Below are 19,753 nucleotides of genomic sequence, written 5' to 3'. Positions count from 1 at the left end.
ACCTCTCACAGACGACGACTGTCTGAGTTTCTGTTGCTCAGAAGTGAGTCTCAGAGGTTGTAAAATCCTCCTGGTATCTGATCAGGTGTGACTCAGTCCTGTTTGTTCAACCTTTGTACGACACAAAGTTCAACAACAGCACAAAGTGTTTTATGTCTCAGTTTATTTGCAGGAGACAGAACATGTTGGCATTGTTTCAGTGCTAGTAATAAATTAGTCAAATTATTGCACTACATTTTTACAGCACCTCTTAACTCTTTCGGGACCACACTGATTGCTCAGCATATCCGCTCCGGACCGCATGTTTTTGGCTATTTGTTTACCTTTTTTCTCACGTCGAAGCAAACTCTGTACATCACCTAGAAACAAACGGTTTTCACGTGGTTGAAGAGTGACTTTCCAACGTGCTCGTCGAAAAGACGTCGAGTTTTTCTGGCATTTCGTTCGTGAGTACGAAGGAGAAGAAAAGAGCTTGGTTCCTCCAAAACGGAGAATGCACTTTTGTGTCAAGTGGCAATCCGCTCATTTTACCGGCACAATCTGATGTCACCAAGTAAACAACAGCCCAGGACTTACCCTAACCCTAAACCTAACCGGTTGGTTATAACAGCGCTCCTGGGCTGTTAATTACTTGGTGATATCAGATCATGCCATTTTACCGGTACTCTGCAGTGTGGCATGTCTCCCAAATAATTTCTACAGCTAAATAAGTATCTTTGTAGGTGTAGCCCTGTCTAATATAAATATGTTAGTCAGTTAAATAAATAAACAAATAAGTTCTTTCTATAAAAACAAGCTATTGTAATTCATATAAGAGGAACTGTTATTTAACGTTCATATGAGTTCAGTTTAAAAAAAGACATTAATTCATAAGCCAAGACAGTACTTAAAATGTGTTTATGTTTATGATATTATTATGTTTGGTTAAAATGTGCAAGCTACTGGTGTTTTATCTGTCAATCATCCCTGTATAGGCTGTTAATTGGTCGTCTGCTCCGTTGTCCTGAGCTGCCGTCCAGTTGGGAGAGTATGGGGGTGGGCAGTGGCGTCATTTCAGTTTTAGACAAGGTATGGCAAGGACCAACCCGTCACCTGGGGGGTCCGGGGGGTATAACCCCCCGCCCGAAAATTTGTGCGCATTGTAAATTGAAATGCAGCAATCTGGTGTGATTTGAGAGCAAAATCACGAAGCTTTCTCAATTATCACTATCAATGCTGTGGATTGGATGATACTCACAATACCCCACACAAGGGTTCACAATAAAACTTATTTATCTTTTGAAAATAAATCATTAGTGGGGTCTGAAAAAGTCAAACAGAGCTCTGGTAGCTGATGTAACAGTGTGATAAATAATTTCCTAGGACAACTCAAGCTTTTCCAGGACCTTTGACACTTTTTCTCAATTTCCATGTGTTTTCCATGACTGGATAACCATTCCAGGTTTTCCAGGGCGCGTGGGAACCCTGACTCACCTTCTACAAAGATTTTTAACAAGTATTTTCTTGTTAAAATCCATTTGTAAATAATCTCTTAAGTAAAATGAATAGGCTATTTGAAGTTTATCCACTCCGTAAAAGGTGTCTGTATCCTGTCTTAATTGCCATTTCTTTTGTGTCAACAAATTATTGCCAACATAAGTTTATTCACTGCTAATCTACAGTAGGCCACATGTTTCTACAGTAAGAACAGCAAATTCAGACTAAATTAAAATCTGGAAACAAATTACAATTTTCACAAGAATTAAGTTGAATGAGTGATTCCTCCTGTTGCTGCTGTGATTCACTACATTCAGGTAGCCTAATGTTAGACAGGGGCCTGCTTGGGTCTTGTTTGTCTCAATTAGAAGTTTTTGTGATTTGTGACAAGATAAACAGCCTCCACACTCCACAGACAGCTGTCATTAGCCTGTTCTTAATAAGATGCAGCTTCACAGTGTTTCTCAAATAAGAGCTTTCATTTTACTGTGCTCTAAGTAGCTACTTTTAGCCAAACAAGCACTGATATATGACTCATATTTAAAGCAGATATCAGCTTCACGGCCGTTTCGGCTAATGCTGCGTTCAAGGCAGGCTTTTGAAACCGTAAGTTACAGCTTCAAGTCACAACTACGACTTGGTAGCGTTCCAGGTAACCCGTAGCTCGTGTTTTTACCATCCTGTTGTCTGTGAAAGTTCCCTATAACGGCCACTCGTAACTTCCGACCCGTGAACTCGTACCAGATCGAACTGGTATGACTTCACAGGAAGGAAAAACACAAAGTACGAGTTTCTTTGAACGCACCATGAGTTAGCAGCCCCCGCCCTTGTCAGGCATCAATTGGTCCTCGTGCTACGTCACCACATTCACGCGCATCCCTTGGCTGCACACACAGCCCTTCATGCCGTTCTCTCTCCTCATTGGATAACACTTGTATCCCACAAGGAAAATTTTCTCCTCGGGTTACAGCAGAGCAGAGTGACGGAGAGACTCGTGTTTCGGCTGAAATACTTCATGTAAGTGATTGCTGACGGAAAATAGGACTATTTAGGACTTATATTAACAAAAACATTCCACTGATATCTGCTTTAAGCATGTGGAATAAGTGGTAGGCTAAGTTGTTAGCAGGCACCACTGGGAAGTCATGTTGATAGCTTTACGGGCGCCATCTTTGAGGAAAGATGGCGCCCGTGGTGGCAAGCCGTCCACCTCGCTCCTCCTGCTGTGTTACTTTACTGTTTGCTGTTACCCTGCTCCTGCTGTTTTACGCCTGCCAAGATGCGTCTGCTCTACTGGCATACGATCGCCAGGCTCTCTTTAAAATCAGAGCCTCGTTTGATGCCTCACTGCCGCCAGATCGCCTAACTTCAGACCAGCAAACAATTTCTCCTGTGCTGGTGGATATCCCTGATTACCTGCACCGACTTCCCTGCGCTCCTCCCCGAAGGGAGCGCTGTCAGAGGCCGCGCCCCGCCTCCGGGCAGCACCTCCAGCGGCTCCCCTGCACCTTTCCCCGGAGAAAGCGCTCCAGAAGACGGGGTAAACGCAGCGGGGTGCTTGTCAGACTCAAGGCTTATCTGGCTGCCTCCTCCTCCTCCTCGATCGGCCTACGCACGGGACCTGCTCCTCCTGCCCGGCTCTCAACCTGGCGTTGGATCCGCCCCGTCTCCCCGGAGCCATCGCCTCTGCTTCCACCGGTGACTGGAACCGCGATCCCCGCTCTGCTGTCAGCTTCACGCCGGCATCGCAACCGTGGAGTTCGCCACGGCAATCTCCGCCCGCTGAGACGCGCAGCAGCACCAGCCAGTCCAGTCCGCAATCTCAGCATGGCCCTGCTGAACGCTAGGTCAGTTGTTAATAAAACTTTCCTGTTGAATGACTTCTTCAGCTCCCGCAAACTGGATGTTATGCTCGTGACTGAAACTTGGATACCCGCTGGTGACGACACTCCGTTCTCGGAACTCCTTCCCCCAGGCTGTTCATTCTTCAGCTCACCCCGCTCCTCGGGCAGTGGGGGCGGCATAGCCTCTGTTTTCAAATCCGATCTCCAGTGCCGTCTGCCGCAGCCCGCGCTAAGCTATTCCAGCTTTGAGCTGCAGCTCTTCGAGATCAACATGTCACCTCCTGTGCTGTGTGTCACTGTGTATCGTCCACCGAAATATAGCAAAAACTTTATAAATGACTTTGCTGACTTCCTGTCTGGGATCGCAGTGACATATGATCATATTTTAATTTCTGGTGATTTTAATATCCATGTATGTTGCGAGTCCCGCCCCCTAAGCAGGGAGTTTTTAAACCTGATCAATTCTTTTGATCTTACCCAGCACATAACTGACGCCACTCATGATAAGGGGCACACACTAGATCTTGTCCTGTCCTATGGCTTGTCTGTATCCGTAAATGAAATCTGTGCAACAGCATGTTTGTCCGATCACCTGCCTGTGCTGTTTACTTTATTGCTGCCTGGCTCGGCGGACAAACCTACTGCCCCTGCGCGCCGTTGGCGCGCTATCACTCCTATGACTGCTACACAGTTTTTGCTGCTTTTATTGACTCTCCATTATATGCGCTGGACGATAATTGCCTTCTTAATGCTGATGACATATTGCTCCTTTTTAACTCCACTTGCTCTGAGATCTTGGACTCTGTCGCCCCTCTCAGATTAAAGCGCACCAAACCATCTAGTCAGCCATGGTTAAACGAAGAGACTCGCGCCCTCAGGCGCGCATGTAGGCGCGCTGAAAGAAAATTGAAAAAAGACGGGCTCCTCGTCTCTCGACAGATTCTCCGTTGTTGCCTGTTTGACTACCAGAGAGCGGTCAAAACTGCCAAAGCGGCCTACTTCTCTGCCATAGTCTCCAACAACAGCCACAAGCCCCAAGTTTTGTTTAATGTTCTTAACTCCCTTATCAACCCCTGTGATGTCCCTTCCCTTGTGCCAACGCCTTCCCTCTGTAATGACTTTTTTCTTTTAATAAAAGCCTCAGCCCTCGCACCCACCCAGTCCTGTGCCAGGCCCAGCCTAGATTTTCCCACCCTCTGCTCTGCTACGCTTGACCATTTTGAGCCCCTGTCCCTCGCTCAACTTTCAGATGTTGTTTTTCATCTACGGCCTACTAGATCCCCCTCAGATACTATACCCCCCAATCTTCTCAGGGAAGTTTTTGACTCGGTTGGTGACAGTATTCGACTGCTGATAAACACCAGCCTTGGATCAGGCTGTGTCCCCCTGGCCTTTAAGCATGCCGTGGTCAAACCCCTAATCAAAAAGAAAAATCTGGATCCCTCCACCCTTTCCAACTATAGGCCCATATCTCAGCTCCCCTATTTATCCAAGGTCTTAGAGAGAGCAGTATATGATCAACTTCAGTCTTTTTTAACTCAGCACAACATTCATGAAAAATTTCAGTCTGGCTTCAAACCTAAACACAGTACTGAAACTGCCCTGCTGCGAGTTTTTAATGATTTGATTTTAACGGCAGATTCAGGTACCTCTGTCATTCTGGTACTTTTAGACCTGTCAGCCGCCTTCAATACAGTCGACCACACAATCCTTTTACATCGCCTTGAGCAGTCCGTGGGCATTACAGGCTCCGCCCTTAGCTGGTTCAAGTCCTATCTGACCAACCGGACTTTTTCTGTGAAATCAGGTCACTTTTCTTCTCCCTCAGCCCCACTGACCCGTGGTGTCCCCCAAGGGTCCATTTTGGGCCCTGTTCTTTTTCTGCTGTACATGCTGCCATTATGGGATGTTTTCAGGAAGCACAAGATCCCCTTCCACTGTTTTGCTGATGACGTCCAGATTTATTTTCCCCTTAGCTCCTTCAGCAAGGACGCTTTGCAACCCCTACTTGACTGTCTGAGTGACGCCAAGTCTTGGATGAGCTCAAACTTTTTAAATCTTAATGAGTCCAAGACAGATGTCATTTTGTTCGGAGGCAACATGTCCCCTGATAGCTCTGCAGATTTCTTGAGTCCCTTGAACTCTAAAATTAAATCTTCTGTTAAGAATCTTGGTGTAGTCTTCGACAGCCAATTCAAACTAGCCAAACAGATCAGTGCTGTCGTTAAAGCTAGCTTCTTCCAGCTACGTCTTCTAGCCAAGACCAAGTCTTATTTCTCTGCTGCAGACTTTGAAAGGGTGATCCACGCCTTCATAACCACTAGATTAGATTATTGTAATTCACTGTATGTTGGTCTGGATCAGTCCTCCCTCAATCGTCTGCAGCTTGTCCAGAACGCCGCCGCCCGCCTCCTCACCGGCAAGAAAAAACGAGACCATATCACGCCAGTCCTAGCTTCCCTCCACTGGCTCCCGGTCCGTCTTCGTATCGATTTTAAACTTCTCTTAATTGTTTTTAAAGCACTTAACAGTCTCGCCCCTTTGTACCTCTCCGAGCTCCTTGTGCGCCACACCCCAACCAGAACCCTAAGGTCGTCTGACCAGCTACTTCTGGTGGTGCCAAAAACCAGACTTAAGTCTCGTGGCGACAGAGCCTTCGCAGCCGCCGCCCCCAGGCTCTGGAATAGCCTCCCCCTCCACATCCGGTCCTCCCAGTCCCTGGAGACTTTTAAATCGTCCTTAAAAACCCACCTTTTCCACCTGGCGTATCAATCAGCCTGATTTTATGTTTACCCCGTGGGTTTTTCTCTCCTTTTTGTCTTTTTATCTGCCTCACGATTACCTGCACTGTTTACTTTGTCGTACTTTGTTTTACATCTATTGTATTAGCTGCTACTGATGTTACTAACTTATTATTGTTGCTGCTGCACTAACTTATTATTGTTGTTTTATCCAACTGTCTACCCTCCTATGTGCAGCACTTTGGTCAACTGCTGTCGTTTTAAACGTGCTATACAAATAAATGCTGACTTGACTTGACTTGACTTTATAACTCACAAAGGTTTTAGTCGCTCGCTCCACATTCACGTCTGCAGCACGAGTTACAGTCTGAGCAGCGGCATGCACTCGTACACGCGCTTTCACAGACACACACGGCGCGAGGCAGCCCCGCCCCTCAGTGAGACAGAGAGAGAGGAGCAGGAGCGACAGCACGGTGTTCAGTGAGAAAGAGGCGCAACACTATCGCAAATCGGTCAGAGAGAATTACAACAGGACACTGTACGCCGTCCCAGTACGCCAGGGGTTAAAATCTATAGGCTACGTGCCAGTACTCTGAACATTTTCTACCAAAGTCAAGGTATGGCGAGTGCCATACACCGCCATACCCAAATGACGCCACTGGGGGTGGGACTTAGAGGAAGCAGGTTAGCTCAATGTAGAGACACGAGAGGCCGAGAGCACCGGAGAAAAAAGACACGGTATTTGCTGTAACACCAAAGTATTTCCTCCTACCTGGATAAATGCAGAGTTTGTCAGTGGCATATGGAAATATGACGGTTTGCAGAAGGTAAATGTTTATTTGTGTTGTAGTAATCACGGACTGTGTTACTGCTAATGTTACAATGAAAATGCTAAACGTGATTAGCGATTAGCTAGCATGCACCTGGTATTTACACAGGGTTGCTGTAGTAGCCTTACGTTACTCCTCGTGTTTACCTGTGTGTGTACTGTTTATTGTGTGAATTCGGACTGAGACCGTCGAAGTGCATAGATATTTATTTATGACTAAAGGATGTAAATGTATGTTGTCAGAGGACCGGACCCTCTTTGGACCTTTTTCCCTCTGAGCGACAGAGATCGGCTATCGAGAGCAGCGTGTTGAGGCAGCCGTAGTCCCCAGTCTCCATCCCTCCTTCTCCCGCCATCTTCACCAGTAACCCCCTCAATCCCTCCATCTTCAAACACCCCTCATACTAACCGAAGAGGAACAGTGAGTACAGAACAAAACACAGTGCACGTGCAATTGCTTATTTTATTTGCTTGGGAAAAGCGAAGCGGTCATCACTTTTGGACCTCACCGTACACAAGCAACGATTCAGGCTTGCAACAGTTTTATTTTCAAGATTCTTTTATTTTTCTAACAGAACATATTTTGGGTACTGAATTTGTGTATTGAACAGTACTGTGCATTGACTGAAAGGTATGTGATTTAATAAGTGACATGTTTGTGTTTCGGATATTCATGGTGGTAATACAGTGATTTTATTTTAAAGAGTATTGTGTGAGTAATAATTAAAATCTGAAGTTCAGGGTTAAAGTTTATACAGTGAATAAGTTATAAGAATTAGTTAAGTTCATAGTATTTCTTAGTGGATTTATCATACATTACTTTATTAATCTACTGAGTGGAGGCACCAACATAGTGAGTACTTACCTTGTTTGCGAGAGATAAAGTACATCTTGTCATAGTCAATTCATAGGTAATACGGCACCACAAAACATTAAAATCAAGAACCCAGAGCCCGCCCAGAGTGATACATTCAACTCAGTTCATGTATTCTTAATCACCGGGGTAGGGTGCTACATAGGCAAATCTGGGGGGTGCGGCGGGGTGGAGTGCAGCGGTGCGGGTCTCTGGCCGCAGTGGAGACTCTGTGACACTACTGTGTGACTGGCCGCTGGTGAGTGCTTTGGGACGGGGCGGCCGGCTCACAGTGCCCGAAAACAGCAGTGATAACGTGCTTTCAGGTCCGAATCTCCAAACCAGAAACGTTTGTAACAGCACCGGAAAAAGTCGCTATAATTGTCGCTAGTCACCTTTGACAAAAAAAAGTTGCCAAGAGGGTTTGGAAAGTCGCCAGATTTAGCGTGAAAGTCGCTAAGTCACGGTTCGGTACGTACCTCGGTTTTGAGGTCTCGGTTTGGTTCATTTTCGGTACAGTAAGAGAACCAAATGCAAAACATAAATTTGCTTCTTGTTTATTAGGAATTTTTCTAAACCAAATTTACATGTTTTAGTCAAATGTAATTATTTTACTCACCTACTAATGTTATGTTGTAGGTACATTGTCTTACTAAACCATTATACAAAATATGAAAAAAATATACTACTGTTGTAAAGTGCTGCCTAATAAGTTCAATAAATTATTCTCAAATTAACAAAACATATAAAATAAGCCTTACAATGAATAAAATATTCACAAATAAACAAAACATATAAAATATGATTTAAAAAAACTTCTCACACAATTTTTTTTTTTTACATGTAAAGTGCAGCACTAACAGTTCAATCCAGTGACGGACTGACCATAGGGCAATGTGGGCAAATGCCACAACGGCTGCCTGACGATGCAACCGCTTGGCCGCAAATAAATGAATAAATGAATGAATAACGCGGATCATCACGACGGCACAGTGCGTAGTGTCAACACAGCAGCGACATGCGCCTGCTCTCAGCACATCTGCAGCAGATCCACAGGTGCTCGAGCCCGTGCGCAACACAGACACAGAGAGAGAGAGACAGAGAGACAGAGAGACAGACAAAGGGACAGGTAGACAGACAGAGAGGAGATAGGAGCCACAGCCCCCACCTCCACTCCTCCTACAAGCAGGAAGGGTCTTCAAGCCTCTGTTTTCTCGTTTGCGGTAGCATTAGCTGTAGCATGAGCGATAGCAGGACGTAAACGGGCTGCACGTGTAGCTGCAGGCAAACTGCAAACACACACAACTTCTGTACCGAAACTCACCCGTTATCAGCGCTGTACTGAATCGAACGCCTCGTACCGAATCGGTTCAATACAAATACATGTATCGTTACACCCCTAGAAAGCATGAAACACATTAAATCTAACTGTAACCCTGCGGAATAATGAATGAAAAAAGAAAAGGTAAAAACTCCAACATACTTTATACTGTAAGGAGCTTTAACACAAACATCTACCTTTATTTTGAAGGAGCTTTATTACAAACATGGAGCTTTAAGTTTGCATCATTTCATTGGGCGCATGACGTCTGTCCGACTACCCATTTCTCTGACCACCCATTTCTCCAACTCCGACCATACATTTCTTTATTTTTGCGTCCATCAGTCCGACCTCCCACTTCTCCGACTTAAGTAGCCCTAACCCTTAACCTTACCCTAAACCTAACCTCAACACTGTAGAATGGGTAGTTGGAGAAATGAGCCGTCGGACTTGTGGGCAGTCGGACTGACGTAAGCTCCCCCATTTCATTGACCCTATCGTACACACACACATTCTCTCTCTCTCTTTCCATTAAACCATAATAATCATAAAAACTTGCACCAAAAACTTAAAAAGTCACAAATGAGATAAAAAGTCAAAATGATAAGATACAGTCAAAATGATTAAATAGTCATAATTATGGTTTATTATGGTATGGAGGTTATAAGTTCTGAAATATAATGGTGAATATAAAATGAAGTCAAATATGAGATATAAACTCATTATTATGTAATAAAAAGTAAAAATTATGAGGTTAAAGGTCATAATTGTGAGATTATGCAATGTCACTTGGAGATATAAAGTAATCTATAAGATTTAAAATGTCATGAGATACAGAAAGTCATAATGATACATACACTGAACAAGAATATGAAAGCAGCACTTCTGTTTTTGCTCCCATTTTGCATGAGCTGAACTCAAAGATGTAAAACCTTTTCTATGAACACAAAAGGTCTATTTCTCTCAAATATTGTTCACAAATCAGCCGGCGCCGCACCAGGTTGGTTTGTTTGTTTTTATTAGAATCCACATTAAAGTACACAAAGAATTCAAAGTAGTATAACAAGATAATAACTGATCTGTCACCATTTGTTCTTCAGTTTATGAAATCACTGAACAATATTCATTTAACAGACTTTACTGATCAATCAATCAATCAGCTGCGCATTGATTATTATCATGATATTTGCACTTTGATTGAACCTCATAACAACACATCAATGTAAATGTGATTGTAGATTTCTTAGTTTCCACAGTGAGAACAAACCTCAGTGATAAAGGAAGGTCTGGTGATTTCTCTGTTAAGGCCCAAACAACAACACACAAACACATCAACACAAATATCCAACAAACATTTAGAGCTCAGAGAAGTTTCTATTTTCATGTGGAGAAATGTGAGTTTAGGTAAAGAAACATCATCATGAGCAGTGATCTCCTCCACGGCTCCAGCTCCACCTCAACAAACTCAAACATCAACACAACAAGACATGACAAGAGGTCAAAGTCCCGCCCACAATTTTTGATTGACAGGTGATCTCTGTGCAGTGCAGAGACACAACAGCAATGAGCTTTTAGCAACAAACATGGAGACTAAAGAAAGTGATTAAATAAAATACAGATTTTAACCAACTGAACATTCATTGGTTTTTGTCTCTTTGAGTTTACACAACTCTACTGTGGTTCCATTGGACCAACCAACATAAACTCCAGCATGTAGAGGCTGAGTGAATGTGGTCTGGACTCTGTGGAGGAGAGTCATGGTTTCAGAGACGCTGTAGAAGGACAGAATACCTGCTCTGTGATCCAGGTACACTCCTACTCTGGAGGACCGAGGACCTGAGACTGGAGTCTTAATGTTGTTGAACCAAAATGTGAGACTGTTGTTGTAACAAAGTAACGACCAAGATTTTTCATTACCTCCGAACCAACTTTCATCCCCTGCTCTGCTGATATTCTTGTATGTGACTGCTACATAAACTCCTCCTCTTCCTCTCCACTCCACCTCCCAGTAACAACGTCCAGTCAGACTCTCTCTACTCAGGACCTGAACATATGTAGTGAATCTGTCTGGGTGACTAGAATAAGACTGATCTTCACCTCGTGTTACTTTCCTGTTTCCCTCAGATAATAACAGACATGTGTTTGCTGTGTTTGGATCCAGTGTGATTTCCTGTGAATATCTTAAGAAGTCAGCTCTGGTCCTGGGCTCTGGTGGTGACTGTAAAACATCCACTTGAGTCTCCGTCAGTGAGATGTTTGTCCATGTGTCTCTCAGAAGGTCCTGTAGTTTATCTCTGAGCTCTGACACAGCTGCTGTCACATCCTCAAAGTGTCTGAGAGGACGGATATTGATCCTGGATGAGTGTGTAGATGGACTGAGTGCTGACAGTGAGGGGTAGTTGTGTAGAAACTGGGTGTGATCCTCTGTGTGTGACAGCAGCTTCAGCTCAGCGTCTTTCCTCTTCAGCTCAGTGATCTCCTGCTCCAGCTTCTTCTGAAGCTCTTTGACTCCACTCACTTGAGTTTCCTGCTGGGATCTGATCTGCTGCTTCAGCTCAGAGCTTCTTTTCTCCATGAGACGGATCAGATGAGTGAAGATCTTCTCACTGTCCTCCACTGCTTTATCAGCAGAGCCATTGATGGCCTCCACCTCCTGTTGAAACACCTTCACATCTTTCTTTCTGTCCTGGATTCTCTGCTGGATTTTTTGTCGACTCAGCTCCAGCTCTCTCTGCCTCTCAGTCCTTTCTGCTGCAGCTGAGACTGTGTCGTGGCCTTTATGTTCATCCATAAGGCAGAGAAGACAAATACACTTCTTATCATTGCGGCAGAAAATCTTCAACACCTCACCATGACGAGAGCAGATGTTCTCCTGGAGCTTCTTGGAGGGCTCCACCAGCCTGTGTTTCTTTAATGGAGCTGCTTCATAATGAGGCTGCAGGTGTTTCTCACAGTAGGAGGCCGGACACGTCAAACAGGACTTGACAGCTTTGAGTTTTCTCCCAGTGCAGACATCACAGGCCACATCTTCAGGTCCAGCATAGCAGTGATCAGCAGGAGCAGCTTGGAGTCCAGTCTTCTTCAGCTCCTCCACTAAATCTGCTAACATGGTGTTTTTCACCAGGTCAGGTCTTGGTATGAAGTTCTTCCTACACTGAGGACAGCTGTAGATTTTCTTCCCATCCTCTCCATCCCAGTGGGTTTTAATACAGCTGAAGCAGTAGCTGTGTCCACAGGGAATAGCCACTGGATCCTTCAGTAGATCCAGACAGATGGAACAAGAGAAGGTCTCCTGGTCCAGATGAACTCCTTTCTGCGCCATTTCACCTCTCACAGACGACGACTGTCTGAGTTTCTGTTGCTCAGAAGTGAAACTAGTTTGATCTCTGATCTAAACAACATGTGTCTCTGCAGTGAACGGGGCCTGTCAGCTCCTCCTCTTCACCACATGTTGGTTCCACCCATCTTCAAACTGTAGATCTGAAGGGGAGGGAACGAGGAAACACATGATCGGGGTGGAGCTCACTGTGTTTGAGAGCAGGAAGAAGAGAGAGAGGATCGGTTTAACATGTTCCAGTGAGAGCAGCAGCTGTTGATCTCAACTTTGTGACGTATTAACAATAAAGACTCGTTAAAAACTTGCAAGTTAGATCATGTGTCTGTCAGAAGTTGTAAAAAACCTCCTGGTATCTGATCAGGTGTGACTCATTCCTGTTTGATTAACCTTTGTACGACACAAAGTTCAACAGCACAAACTGTTTTATGTCTCAGTTTATTTGCAGGAGACAGAACATGTTGGCATTGTTACATCTATCTGAACTTGATTCAGTGATAGTAGGCCTAATAAACTAGTCAAAATAATTAACTTATTCTTACAGCACCTCTTAATGACTAATGTAACCCCTTTAATATATTGGGCTACAGAAATATATTAGAATAGAAAAGAAAAGGAAATAATAATGTTATTAATCGTTTAGTTTAATAAGAAAACTGCATTGTCTCGTCCAGTATACATTTTCCCCATGTTTTTTTGTCCCCTGAATGCATCAGGTCAGATCGGCCAATCAGAGAACTGTAAACACAATTTAGCCCCGCCCCCCTGTGTTTTACGTGTGTTGTGTATGTGAGAGAGCGTCAGTCTACGCAGAGACAGAGAGACATCAAGTCGGAGCAGAGTTTTGTAAAGCGAGCAAAACTGAAAGTGAAAGAAAGGGAGAAACCGAGAAAAAAATACAGCGAAAACAGAGTCTACTGAACACAAACGAGCTGTTAAGAGAGTGTTTGTGAAAAAAGAGCAACAGAAAGTGAGTTTAGCCTATTACACGGTAGATCTGGTAACAGCTGTTGTTTTTAGCCGTTACTGCCATTAGCCGTTAAAGCTACTGGTTCTAAACTACCGTTAGCTCGCCGACTGACTTTCGCTACTGTTGGATCCTAACTGCCGTTAGCTCGTCTGCTAACATTTGTAGCCATTACTGCTTCTGTGGCTCTTAACTACTGTTATCTCGTCTGCTAGCGCTTGGCTGATGCTCCCAGCTCTCGTCTGTCGGTGTGTCTGTGTGTGGACAACTTCCCCCCTCGTCTGTTACTGCTTTCAGCAGCAAGGTAAACACAGAATCCACAAACTATGTGTTCCCTTGTAATGTTTGTAACCCCTTTTTCCCTTAGTGTTTATAATCTACACTGTGGTCACACCCAATAAAATAAAACAGGTCCTAGGTTCTCAGCTAAAGATGGTGAATTCGCTGTGGTTCTTATTTAAACAAGGGACTTTATCACTAGAGTGGGAAAAAGGAAAATATTAGCGCGGTGAATCCACTGAAAACTTACTATGCTAGGTGTTAGCAGAAATTATGTAAGCCCTCAGAAATAGAAATAATACCTGAAACATCAAAATGCTGTCTTTTTATCCTTTTTATATCAATAGAACAGTTTTAAGTTTACTTCAACCAACCAATAATGAAATGCCTATGTGTAATTTGTAATCACAAGGTGTGTATAATTTTTAATCAAGAGTACTTTTAACCCTTTCTGTTACCTCACATCAATGAAATGAAATGTTTTTAATTTGAGCTCAAACCCAATCTTTTTAATGAAAATAATAAACCTATGAATGAGATTTTTTAGCTTAGTTGTAAACTCAATCAAATTGTGATTATCTTTTCAATAAACCATTCACTTATTAAATAATTACCTAGATGTGTTCTTAATATTTTAACTGTATTCACACCTTTTGAATGTTCAAAATATGATTTCAATAACCCAAATGCAAAGAAATATCAAACCAATAGTGCTTTTGTGCACTCAAAACACAGTAAATGTACCCACACTTGTACCACAGAATTTTTCACAGTTCACACAGATGATAATGATACCAGATAAAGTCTAACCCAAGCGCTTGGATAATTTTCCCTAACCGTTGGGGCCCATTTGAAGCGTTGGTGCACATGAAGTTTTATCCAGTTGTGAGAAGAAGAGTTTGCTTTGAAACCGGGACAGTCACAGTCTGTTTTAACACAGTCCCGTGCCTGTATCCTGCACTCTGTATCGTTCCAATGTCAAGTACTCACGCAACCTCTCAGTGTAGAAACAACATGGTGTAGCCAGCCAGGCCACAGAGCGATGTCCAGACATCTCCCTGCCGACTCCCGTAGCTCCGGCTACCTGCGACACGTCCTCGTTCCCTGCTGTCGACTCCTCCGCTTGTCCGGTCCGTCCTCGGTCCCGCACGAATGTCCCTCGTGTCCGTGTTGTGAAGCAGTCTGGTAGTGATGGGTCTTGCCGTGCCGAGGCTTCGAAGCGCGCGTCGAGTAATCCAGGAAGTATTTTGTGAAGTGCGTATCGAAGCGTGTATCGATGACGTATGAGATTACGTCCGAAGCCTCGCCGGCCCGTTGCTCCGCCTACTGGTTCAGGAGGTGGTTCGCGATTTGGTGCGCTATTCGAAATAAGAGGCACAGTGAAACGCAGTGGAGGTTCCCCTGCATCTTGTGGTATTTCTGCATCGATTGCAACATGTGTTTCAACAGTATTATCTATATCTATATTCTGAATAAGAATTATACCACAAGTTCAACAAGCACATTCACTGCCCCACAACCCACGTTAACAGAAGTATAACGGAGATCCGCGGGTATTTTCACAGTCACGACTCACGAGGTACCAGTAAGGAGAGGAGCCAGCGCGTTGCGGTTAGAGAAGCAGTTAGCATTGTTGCCCGCGGTGTGGGAGATCCGTGTTCGAGACCCACTCAGGGCAGAACTGAAACTCCTTTTATAGACAGTCTATGGCCTGAACAACATCGGTCACACAAGCTTATTGTCCTCACCCTCATTCCCACTCTTTATGGACACAAATCGCCTATTTAAACCAGTAAAAAGTTCAAATATATAACTTAAAATATATATAGCTACACTACAGACCACTATATCATTGTAATATTTTTTCCTGTTTAATTCTTTTTGGCCAGTAGATGGCCTAGTAGAGCAACTGAAGCCCCAAGAAGCTTTGCCCTTGAGTGAACCAATTTGATGGAAAGCTTTAAATGCTTCATGAGGCTTCATCTGGCCATCACTAGTCTGGTTCTCTGTCGAGGAGCTAACTAGCAACACTGCTAAGCTAATGGCGGAGCTAATGGCGGAGACCACGCTGTCGCGCTCGGGAAAAAAAACTTCACCGTCGTGTAAAGTAAACACACTCGACTGAGCTACGTGAAAAGAGTATTCTGACCGGTTAAAGTCTCTCTGGGCAGTGCAATATCTGGGCCAACTTTTAGTCCGAGTCCCCAAACATTGACTTCTTTCTCTCTGCCGAGGAAAATGCAGCCAGCTCCTTCACTGTCCCGGTGAACTCTGGGATACTTCCTCCCGGAGAAAGTTCTAGTCTTTTTTTTATTAAACAGGAAAATGTAACCTTCATCATTTTTTTAAAGACCATAGAATATTTTTAAACAATATAATACATGAATTACAGAGTTAATATATGAACAGTAGGCCTATTTATTTTAAACATGACTATTGCAAAAACGAGAAAAACCAGAGGATTCTGGGAAATGAAGTCGTACTTTACTCTGTCTCTAGAAGCAATATAAAGGCATAATCTGCATATTTTTACCATGGCTAAGAGATATAGAAACCCAGTAAAAAAAAAAAAAAAAAGAATGTTTATACACATTTTTACAGAACCCTACTTGTTACTGAAAGTACCTTTATTTTATTAGTTTACTTTTTGTTTAGAACCCCTGTGACTAACGTATACCGAGTACCAGCGCTGTTTTGTGCTTGTGTCATAATTATGAGGTAATAAGTTCTGAAATATAATGATAAATATAAAATGAAGTCAAACATGAGATACAAAATCATAATTATGTAATAAAAAGTCAAAATTATGAGGTTAAAGGTCATAATTGTGAGATATGCAAAGTCACTTGGAGATATAACAAAAATATGAAGGCAACACTTTTGTTTTTGCTCCCATTTTGCATGAGCTGAACTCAAAGATGTAAAACCTTTTCTATGAACACAAAAGGTCTATTTCTCTCAAATATTCTTCACAAATCAGCCGGCGCCGCACCAGGTTGGTTTGTTTGTTTTTATTAGAATTCACATTAAAGTACACAAAGTATTCAAAGTATAACAAGATAATAACTGATCTGTGAGCATTTGTTCTTCAGTTTATGAAATCACTTAACAATATTAATTTAACAGACTTTACTGATCAATCAATCAATCAGCTCTGCATTGATTATTATCATGATATTTGCACTTGATTGAACCTCATAACAACACAGCAATGTAAATGTGATTTCTTAGTTTCCACAGTGAGAACAAACCTCAGTGATTAATGAAGGTCTGGTGATTTCTCTGTTAAGGCCCAAACAACAACACACAAACACATCAACACAAATATCCAACAAACATTTAGAGCTCAGAGAAGTTTCTATTTTCATGTGGAGAAATGTGAGTTTAGGTAAAGAAACGTCATCATGAGCAGTGATCTCCTCCACGGCTCCAGCTCCACCTCAACAAACTCAAACATCAACACAACAAGAAATGACAAGAGGTCAAAGTCCCGACCACAATTTTTGATTGACAGGTGATCTCTGTGCAGTGCAGAGACACAACAGCAATGAGCTTTTAGCAACAAACATGGAGACTAAAGAAAGTGATGAACTAAAATACAGATTTTAACCAACTGCACCTTCAATGATCTTTGTCTATTTGAGTTTACACAACTCTGCAGTGGCTTCAGGACCAGGACCAGGCCCAAATCCAGCATGTAGAGGCTGAGTGAATGTGGTCTGGACTCTGTGGAGGAGAGTCATGGTTTCAGAGACGCTGTAGAAGGACAGAATACCTGCACTGTGATCCAGGTACACTCCTATTCTGGAGGACGGATGACCTGAGACTGGAGTCTGGGTGTAGTTAAACAGAAATGTGAAATTGTTGTTTCCACAAACTAACGACCAAGATCTGTTATTATATCCAAACACACTTTCTCTCCTTGTTCTGCTGATATTCTTGTATGCGACTGCTACATCAACTCTTCCTCTCCACTCCACCTCCCAGTAACAACGTCCAGTCAGACTCTCTCTACTCAGGACCTGAAACCAGTCAGTGAATCTGTCTGGGTGACTAGAATAAGACTGATCTTTACCCCATGTTACTTTTCTGTTTCCCTCAGATAATAACAGATGTGATTCTGCTGTGTTTGGATCCAGTGTGATTTCCTGTGAATATCTTAAGAAGTCAGCTCTGGTCCTAGGCTCTAGTAGTGACAGTAAAACATCCACTCGAGTCACTGTCAGTGAGATGTTTGTCCATGTGTCTCTCAGAAGGTCCTGTAGTTTGTCTCTGAGCTTTGACACAGCTGCTGTCACATCCTCAAATAGTCTGAGAGGACGGATATTGATGCTGGATGAGTGTGTAGATGGACTGAGTACTGACAGTGAGGGGCAGTTGTGTAGAAACTGGGTGTGATCCTCTGTGTGTGACAGCAGCTTCAGCTCAGCGTCTTTCCTCTTCAGCTCAGTGATCTCCTGCTCCAGCTTCTTCTGAAGCTCTTTGACTCCACTCACTTGAGTTTCCTGCTGGGATCTGATCTGCTGCTTCAGCTCAGAGCTTCTTTTCTCCATGAGACGGATCAGCTGAGTGAAGATCTTCTCACTGTCCTCCACTGCTTTATCAGCAGAGCCATTGATGGCCTCCACCTCCTGTTGAAGCACCTTCACATCTTTCTCTGTGTCCTGGATTCTCTGCTGGATGTTTTGTCGACTCAGCTCCAGGTCTCTCTGCCTCTCAGTCCTTTCTGCTGCAGCTGAGACTGTGTCGTGGCCTTTATGTTCATCCACAGAGCAGAGATAACAGATACACTGCTGATCAGTGCGGCAGAAAATCTTCAGTACCTCATCATGATGAGAGCAGATGTTCTCCTGGAGCTTCTTGGAGGGCACCACCAGCTTGTGTTTCTTCAACTGAGCTACATCATAATGAGGCTGCAGATGTTTCTCACAATAAGAGACCAAACAAACCAGACAGGACTTAACAGCTTTGAGTTTTCTCCCAGTGCAGACATCACAGGCCACATCTTCAGGTCCAGCATAGCAGTGATCAGCAGGAGCAGCTTGGAGTCCAGTCTTCTTCAGCTCCTCCACTAAAGCTGCTAACATGGTGTTTTTCACCAGGTCAGGTCTTGGTGTGAAGTTCTTCCTACACTGAGGACAGCTGTAGATTTTCTTCCCATCCTCTCCATCCCAGTGGGTTTTAATACAGTTAAAGCAGTAGCTGTGTCCACAGGGAATAGCCACTGGATCCTCCAGTAGATCCAGACAGATGGAACAAGAGAAGGTCTCCTGGTCCAGATGAACTCCTTTCTGCGCCATTTCACCTCTCACAGACGACGACTGTCTGAGTTTCTGTTGCTCAGAAGTGAAACTAGTTTGAGCTCTGATCTAAACAACATGTGTCTCTGCAGTGAACGGGGCCTGTCAGCTCCTCCTCTTCACCACATGTTGGTTCCACCCATCTTCAAACTGTAGATCTGAAGGGGAGGGAACAAGGAAACACATGATCAGGGTGGAGCTCACTGTGTTTGAGAGCAGGAAGAAGAGGGAGAGGATCGGGTTTAACAAGTTCCAGTGAGAGCAGCAGCTGTTGATCTCAACTTTGTGACGTATTAACAATAAAGACTCGTTAAAAACATACAAGTTAGATCATGTGTCTGTCAGAAGTTGTGAAAAACCTCCTGGTATCTGATCAGGTGTGACTCAGTCCTGTTTGTTTAACCTTTGTACGACACAAAGTTCAACAACAGCACAAACTGTTTTATGTCTCAGTTTATTTGCAGGAGACAGAACATGTTGGCATTGTTACATCTATCTGAACTTGTTTCAGTGATAGTAGGCCTAATAAACTAGTCAATATAATACACTTTATTTTTACAGCACCTCTTAATAACTAATGTAACCCCTTTAATATATTGGGTTACAGAAATAAATTAGAATAGAAAAGAAAAGGAAATTAATATATTATTAATCGTTTAGTTTAATAAGAAAACGTCATTGTCTCGTCCAGTATACATTTTCCCCATGTTTTTCTGTCCCCTGAATGCATCAGGTCAGATCGGCCAATCAGAGAACTGTAAACACAGTTTAGCCCCGCCCCCCGGTGTGTTTTACGTGTGTTGTGATTG

General features: G+C 43.5%; 1 protein-coding gene across 1 annotated transcript; it reads right to left on the bottom strand.

Annotated features, from left to right (window-relative positions):
* Positions 1 to 7,129: 7,129 nt before the first annotated feature.
* On the bottom strand, positions 7,130 to 18,944 carry LOC311000073 (uncharacterized protein; the record flags this gene model as incomplete). The annotated part of the gene is given in 5 exon segments (XM_083990707.1): positions 7,130 to 7,294; positions 10,695 to 12,386; positions 14,729 to 15,002; positions 17,318 to 17,333; positions 17,336 to 18,944. Coding segments are annotated over 5 exon segments (3,756 nt in total).
* Positions 18,945 to 19,753: the final 809 nt, after the last annotated feature.

Source organism: Trachurus trachurus (assembly GCF_905171665.1).
Source record: "Trachurus trachurus genome assembly, chromosome: 17".
NCBI classification, from domain to species: Eukaryota; Metazoa; Chordata; class Actinopteri; order Carangiformes; family Carangidae; genus Trachurus; species Trachurus trachurus.
The sequence above is the reverse complement of the archived record's forward strand: the minus strand, read 5'-3'. Positions and strand labels throughout refer to the sequence as shown.